The sequence below is a fragment of the Malaya genurostris genome, chromosome 2 (assembly GCF_030247185.1).
Source record: "Malaya genurostris strain Urasoe2022 chromosome 2, Malgen_1.1, whole genome shotgun sequence".
In the NCBI taxonomy this organism is placed as follows: Eukaryota; Metazoa; Arthropoda; class Insecta; order Diptera; family Culicidae; genus Malaya; species Malaya genurostris.
Genome location: NC_080571.1, coordinates 44,120,428 through 44,128,488, shown reverse-complemented (window position 1 = coordinate 44,128,488; position 8,061 = coordinate 44,120,428). Strand labels below are relative to the sequence as shown.

The window sequence follows — 8,061 nt, the reverse complement described above, 5'->3', positions numbered from 1 at the left end:
CTTCAAGAACCTGCATCTGTTTATATAGCAGAGTTAGCAGCAGTTCATTATAGTTTGAGTGTAATCGTCACATTATCTTCAAACCATTATTTTCTTTTCACAGATAGTCTGAGTGCAATTGAAACCATTCGCTCAAACGCTGTTGGCAAAAATGAATCATTTTTCTTGGGCAAAATAAAACAGTGTCTGAACGACATATTGAATAATAATTATCAAATCACTTTAGTTTTGGCTCCCGGTTCATTGTTCCATTCTAGGCAATGAAAGAGTTTGTCCAAACGTGGTGCTTTTGAGGGTGAAACTCATGAGAGACCAATTGCTTTCAACGAATTATATAGCGCGTCCCGCCAAAGAACACTTGCCAGCAAGCTTCTTGGGATATAGATTATCTGGGTCGGTGGATGCACTCAATTATTCCTAAAATATCGACAAAGGCATGGTTCAGGGGACTGAATGTGAGTAGGGACTTCATTCGTGTGATATCCAGACTCATGTCCAATCACTACACATCTCCTTCGAATTGGACTTTCCTAGACTAATCATTGTGCTTATGGCGAAGGTTATCGCGATATTGATCATGTCGTTTGGACATGCGTGGAGTATCGTGATGTCAGATCTCAACTAATAAATTTCTTGCGTACCCAAGGTAGACTATCCAATGTCCCAGTAATAGTAAATCGCTTGATAAAAACATACTAATATGATATTCGAAATGTATTACGTTTAAAGTACTATGTATTGTGGATGCCACGGCGAAGAAAAACTCAAGCATATTGCCTATTAAATAAACGTACTTATGGAAAAAAATTAAGCCATTACAAATGAAATTTCCCAGGTCTTTACCTGTAAAATTCAATTTTTTTTTGTGTGTGGTGTATCATGATGGCGAAGCGAAACTCCTACATTATTTGTTTGTACATTTTCTAAATCATTGTCAACATGTTTTCGAGTTCGATTTCACTACCTGAAGCATAACATGCTCAAATTGCACGGCGTTACTGAAATCGTTGACTCCTCGTCAGTCTGATCAACAGATGCGTCAAATGTCGTCTGATTCTCTGCATTGCTCGTACCGCTGACCCATCGGACATATTTTCCGTTATTCTCCATATATCTTGCTTTTAACACTTTTTTTTGTGGTCTGGAATTGCACGCAAAAATATGCGCGTAAGATTACTTACGAAGCAAATGTGCGCGATCTCAAAATCCGCTTTGCAATGCACGATTATTCAAATCCGCTTTTTTTTTATTTGCACGGCCACGTTGCCTGCTTCCTTTTGTGCGCGACGTTTCCGGTCCGCTTATTTAAATTTAAATATTTGCGCGACCTTCCTGATCCGCTCTGTGATGCGCGATTTCGAGAATCCGCCATTTTTATAAAAATTGCGCGACCTTCCTGGTCCGCTTATAATGCGCGACCATAGTGATCCGCTTTTGTCGTGAATACGACTTACTTTACTATGGGGCGCCTTTTCAAAATTAGCCATATGGAAGAATGGGCAGAACTTAATCGCGAATATCTCGACTTGTATTAATGGTAGCAACATAATTCTTTCACCATTTCATCAAAAATATGATCAGGAATTCAGGATAATATTTTGAACAGTGTGCGATAACCACAAACAACTCAAAAATTAAGTTTTCTTAAAATTTGAAAACAACGCGGAAAACTTTTTACTTTCGCTTGGGTTTTTCGCGCAAGGACGACGATTTTGAGGTAGTCAGGCACATATCTTCAACTGAATGCGTATAAAAGGGGAACCGTGGTCGAAAATCGATCATTCGTCATCTAACACTCGATGTGGATAGACGAATAACCTACTACGACTAATTTCGATTTTGTTTTATTTTTTATTCGCAGTTGTCTACCTACCCAAGCTATGGGTAAAAACCGCCATAGATCCGAGAAGGATCCAAAGGATGCTAAGCGTCTGAAGCCAAGTGATGTACAGGTAAACGACCGTTTGCTGAGTAAAAACCAATATGCTGATCTGCCAGTAGATGTCGAAGAGGAACTGCAGAAGAAGGAAAAAATGCCGCCTTTCTACCTGAAGGGCTTCCCACCAACTCTACGCTCGGATTTCAACACACTGATCAGCAAAGGACTACAGGCAACAATCCGTTTATGTACTGAAGGCTACAAAATAACTGTTCCGGCTTTGAACCACTACAAAGGAGTGGAATGCTATCTGAAGCAGACAAAAGCGGAATACTTCACACACGATATTGCCGCCAACAAACCTATGAAGGTTGTACTTCGAGGACTACCCGACATGATGGAAGCCGAACTAAAGCAGGCACTGTCGGAGGCTGGACTAAAGCCTTTGATGGTATTTAAAATGAAGCGCCATAATACGGACAAAAAGTTTAGAGATCAACTGTACCTGATTCATCTGGAGAAGGGCTCCATCACCATGAGTCAACTGAAAACGATTAAATCGTTATTTCACATAATCATCGAATGGCAAAAGTATAAACCGGTACATCGGGATGTCACACAGTGCACGAACTGTTTGAACTACGGCCATGGAGCGAGGAATTGCCACATGAAAAGTCGGTGCGGGAAATGTGCCGAACCGCACAATACCAACGAATGCCTGCTAGATGACATCGCTGTAAAATGTGTGAACTGTGATGGCGACCATCCATCTACTACACTGAAAAAAGATGATGGGCTAGATTTATAAGTTTCGTCACATGAATAGGATGTGTTAGTTTGTTATGAAATTCGTATGTATTTCCATTCAATTGTCAATAACTTATCGTTGGGTTCCATATGGAGCTATAATTAATGCTATATAATATTTTAATGATATCAGTTCATATTCGAAATCTTATCGTTTTCATCAGAAACATACTCTAATTTGAACCATAAATTTTATTCAGTGCATTCCGTGTGATTCACACACGAAATCTATATAAACTTGTTTTGACCGTGTAACTGCCAAAAAAAAAATCCGCTATGGACGCGCAAGATCAATTTTTTATCCCGGATGCCGTTCGAAATGTTCTAATTCGTAAGTACAAGAGGTTTTGCGAAAATATTGGGATTTATAAAGCCATTTTTTTTCAGAGTATGGAATCACCGAAAACGATGCTCCAGCAATTATACAGTTTATAAGCACAGGAACAGGCCGAAATGAATCACAAGTAACTTTTGATTTGATTACACTTAGATCGTAATTGGAACACCAGCGTTTTATAATTTGATCAAAAGTCAAATTTCCTTCCTGTGTTTCATTGTAAATTTCACTTTCGATCCGAATCGATCGAAATTATTAACCCGGGTGATAATATGTGGATGTTTTCGAAGCACAATGGCATTCTTCCAGTTAGTTAATAAACCTGCTTTATTGAGCCTTTTAGAGTTGTCTTAGATTAAGATGATTTTCGAAATGTCGATTCTTGTTTCTCTTTGTTTTACTTTTTCGTAAACGAGTTTTAACAAAAACTACTTATTTCAGCAACCTCAATATTCTATCCTCAAAGAAACATCTGAATACATTTGTGCTGATTCAGAAAAAGCTATTGAAACAGCTACGTCGCGCTCCTCTCCGCTGAAAGAAGTTCAACTTGAAATGATTGATTCATGGACACGTGTACACAAGGTACGTGATTATAAACAATGGCATTTACAGATAAAACAACTGTATTCACACTAGGCATGTCATCAATTTTGTCTTGCTAATTACGATGACTAGACGTTACTGTACAACTCAATTTTAAATATTTTCTCTTCAGCTTGATTCATCCATTGATCACAATGCTTCGAAAGAGTTTCAATCTGGATCTGTAGCACTTGTAAGTGCTAACAAGGCAAATTACGGTTCATTATCAAGTCGAAACAGTCAGGTAATTAAATTATTGTAATCCGTTCATTTATCCCCGATAATTGAACTCACCTGAGTTTTTAAATACTTGAATGAAAATGTTCAAACAGCATTTGTTAAACATATGCAGCGGATACTAAGGAGTTAATAAGTACTCGCAAAGGAATTGTTTATGAATTATGTGAGTTCGCGATACATTGTAATAAGAAATATTTTAAATGAATATGAATGAATATATTCGTATGTTGTTGTGTTCTTCGAAAAAATTTGGAACAATATATCGCTTTCCCGGTTGACATTGGATGCTTTTACAACTGAAAATTCATATAGAAACATGCTCATACAGCCACAATAAATCATTACTTTTGTTCATATGATTACGAAACCTGTTACGAAACATAAACTATTTTAATTAAATTCGTGGGTTTTGTTTCTTCGTTTGCATAAGTGTTGAAATCTGTTGGATTATGTATCTGTCACTCTAAACTTTGTCGAATTCCGACTCGTATCAAAAAAGATTTAGTAGATTTGTGAAAAATTTGGAGAGACTGTGTGGGTTTGACCGCCCTATAAAAGTCATGATGGTTTGTGCTGGCTTGTTTGGTTTATTAGTTGGTTCATACTTTAGAATGTTTACTCCCTGTATTTGCAATATGTTGGTAACTGATAAAGCGGCAGACCACTTAAAAATGCCATAGACTTTTTTGTAATACATCAAATTTGTACATAAAGTTTCTATTCTCACATAAACATTCACGGAGATACACAACGATAAAATAAACCGTAGTTCTGGATAGTATGGCTTTTAATCTCTATCGATATGCATCACAAAATTCATTTTTTAATTCAATAAATTCTCTATGTAATTATAATTTATAAAACATTCGTTTAAATTTAATAATAAAAACATTAATATAAAATACCAATACTAAGGATGATACGAATACTAACAATGATGATGTTGATAGTAATATTAATAATGATTAAAATAGAAATAATAATGCTGATGATAATATAATTAATATTGGAAAAAAAATATATAAAATAATAATGATGATAATAATAATAACAATAATTATAGTAATTTCGTTATATGATTACCTATTCTTAGTTCAGTTATCGTGCTCAGCTTTGTAGTTTGGGTTACCTATTATAGATTCTCGATTGTTATTCTTTTTGAAAGGTTCCTTGTTTACAAATACATAAAATTGAAATGTACTGTGCAAATTAAACAAATAATTCTTTCTATATTTCTCCTCCAAGGATTCATTAATTGAAGTCATTTGCGACAAACAAGGTTTTGATTCAAACCAAGAAAATGATTTGGATGTCTCTAGTAACGAAACCTTCAATTCGCAAGTCCTACATCGCATTTTAAAACAAACTTTACTTGGGCAAGAAATATTGAAAAGTGCAACTCTGGGACAATTATCCGACCGCAGACAGTTGGAGTTGGCCCAAATTGTCGCTGAATATCATATTTCAAATAGGAGCAAACTCCATGATTCGGATTTGAAATTATATACACGAGCTATCGAAACACTATTCAAGTACGAAAATGAGGTACTTTTTCTACTTTTGCTTTTGTCCACACAATTATTTTTTAAGCTAATCTAATTATTAAAGGAGTCCTATTACTTACCAAAAGGGGGTGACAAAAAAAATCCGGGTGGTAAAATATATAATAAAATTAACACAATCAAAACGAAGCAAAGAAAACGAACAAGAGAAGAAAATGAATATTCAAAACGGTTCAAATCAAATCACCAGTGCGACAATGATACTGAAAATATTCAGAACAGTGTTGGTGAAGCCCTTAGATGGCTTACGCATAATTATTTACCGTGGTCTACAGTAATTGACAAGTGGACTGACAGTTTTTCCGCCCGTAAAACATTTATCGCTAAGCCTATGGCCATTGAAAAACTGATTCAAATCGATTTATGGAAACTAATTACTTCAGAGTTTGGTTATCAGCTGGTAAATAAAATAAAACGTGATTTTTATAAGACATTTATATGTAAAATTTCTTTTCTTTTATAGATTGACATCGATTTTCAATTGATGAGACTTGGAGATAGTGATGGTATGACTAAATGGTCGAAAGTGATCAATTCTATTCATGGATATATTGAACAGAAAATTACCAGTGATTTCTTTTATGAATTACGAGAATGTCTTCGCGACACAAATTTGAATGAAGGTATTATATTGTATTATGCTCGTAGTACTTTCCCTTAAGAATAATTTTACAAAATGTTATGCTGAATAAATCCATTTCGAAAATCAAATTTTGAAATAGAAAAAAATAGATATTAGATCAACAGACACTTTGAATGAATTGGAGTTAATTATTTTGCTACACTAAATTACTTTTTAAAACATTATTTTATTTCTATCACGAACTTATCACTACTTATGACTATTTGCTACAATGGTTAAATCTAGACTGATTCCGTTGGATAACTGCTCCAGTGGTTCAAGCTCCAGGTTATTGTTATTTTCACCAACTAATGTTATTGTTTATACTGCCGGTTAGATTCTCACGAAGTTATGCTGATATTTTGAATTCTTGTACCGTTTGCCCATGTGTCGTAATTGTTGTTGGATTCCTAAGTTGATTATCATTTAACTTTAGTGAATATATAATATAACGTTATCTCTACACTTATTGTTGTACTAAATTTATTATTTATTTTTTCAGATGCGAGATTTTGCGCACTCATACAGCTGCTGAATTGTGTGCTGCATCCGCATAAAGTGACCGGCAATTACAAACCAACAGTTGTTACTGCATTGGAGGAGTCTATATTATTTGCCGCTTCTGATAAAGATGCCAACATAAAATTGTACGCAGTTTACAAGCGCTATCAGGATTTTGGACTTCCTGTTTCACCAAAGTTAATTTTTTTTGGAAAAAACTGCAAAAACCTCACTGGTGTGTTTAGAGTTTACTATGACAACATTTACTATACGCTACCAACTGTTGCAAGAGCTGTCGATGTTATGATTAAATTCACGGCCGTTTTGGGACTAAAGCATTCTAGAATATCGAATCTTGTCTGGTTATTTATATCTGTTTATATATACGATATGAAACGCCCGGAAAAATATGCATCCGTTCAAAAATTGCAAGCATACCTAAACAAGAAAAATTGTCTTGATTAATAAAATTTCGGATTGTACGACACTTGACATGATTCCAGCAATAATATGGCATACTTTTTCATTCATAATCGGTGTATCAGTGAACCAAAAGCTATTCAAATATCATAGTACTAAGAAAATATGTTACAAATGAAATTCTCTTTCATATAACCAAGTTTTGTTTTAGGAGTTGATTGAAGTAGTTGTGCCATGCAAGGAAATTAAACTTTCACCTAATGCTCATTTTATGGTTTTGTATATGTATAATACTCACCTATTAAACTTCATTTTACAAGAAATTCCGGATAATTCGCTGCTCGCATGGAATTTATACAACAAAAAAGTGGTTTTTCTTTTATCTCGTATAAGAATTAATTCTCGTCTAGAATTAGCAGCTGATAAAAAGTGAATAATAACCGAAATATTTTCAGAAACAAAAATTCAAAGTAACAACATATCATTTTTCTTTCTATATCTTACAGAGATTCGATGACCCGAGTGTAATGCAAGCATCAAGGAGTTGGAGTTACTCTCAGACACCTGCTACACCTAAAATAAATTGTTTTGTAGGAGCATGTACGAGGTGCTTCAATGTAGCTACAACATATATCGAACATTTAAAAAACGAGCATCGCATTCCGAATAACTACCGCATTACATGTACATATAATAGTTGTGATCTAGTTTTTCTAAAATTTTACTCGTTCAAGCGCCATGTTTTTAATCACAAATTCATCGATCACTCGCCAATCTGTTGTGAGAAATCCTTTATAAACGCTGACGTAAATCATTATTTGACATGTCATTCGAATGAAAGCATGAAAAACACGAATGAACACAACGTAAATAGCTCGCACTTGGCCGATGAAACCGTTCCATCAATTATATTGAATTTTTTGTTGAATTTACATAAAAGAAACAATTTGACAAGGTCTGATGTAAAAAGTATTGTAGCAAATGTGCAAGAGATACACACAAATATAGCTAACTGTTTAAGGAAGTTACCAATATTATTTGAAAACGACGAATCAGCACTTGAACTGCAAAATTTTATAGAAAAATTAGTACATTCGTTTGATAGTAT

General features: G+C 34.6%; 1 protein-coding gene across 1 annotated transcript; it reads left to right on the top strand.

Annotated features, from left to right (window-relative positions):
- The first annotated feature begins 2,666 nt into the window (after window positions 1–2,666).
- LOC131432266 (uncharacterized) lies at window positions 2,667–7,833 on the top strand. The gene is made up of 7 exons (XM_058598428.1): window positions 2,667–3,017; window positions 3,074–3,150; window positions 3,465–3,608; window positions 3,742–3,852; window positions 5,874–6,033; window positions 6,535–6,768; window positions 7,460–7,833. The coding sequence occupies exons 1-7, from the start codon at window positions 2,963–2,965 to the stop codon at window positions 7,468–7,470; spliced, it is 792 nt and encodes a 263-aa protein (XP_058454411.1). The 5' UTR covers window positions 2,667–2,962; the 3' UTR covers window positions 7,471–7,833.
- The last annotated feature ends 228 nt before the right edge of the window (window positions 7,834–8,061 follow it).

Excerpts from the sequence above, each read along its gene's own strand:
- LOC131432266 (XM_058598428.1), top strand. The coding sequence starts at position 2,963 with ATGGACGCGCAAGATCAATTTTTTATCCCGGATGCCGTTCGAAATGTT. Across the intron at positions 3,151-3,464 it reads CAGGCCGAAATGAATCACAA|CAACCTCAATATTCTATCCT; the intron begins GTAACTTTTGAT and ends TACTTATTTCAG. Across the intron at positions 3,609-3,741 it reads CATGGACACGTGTACACAAG|CTTGATTCATCCATTGATCA; the intron begins GTACGTGATTAT and ends TTTTCTCTTCAG.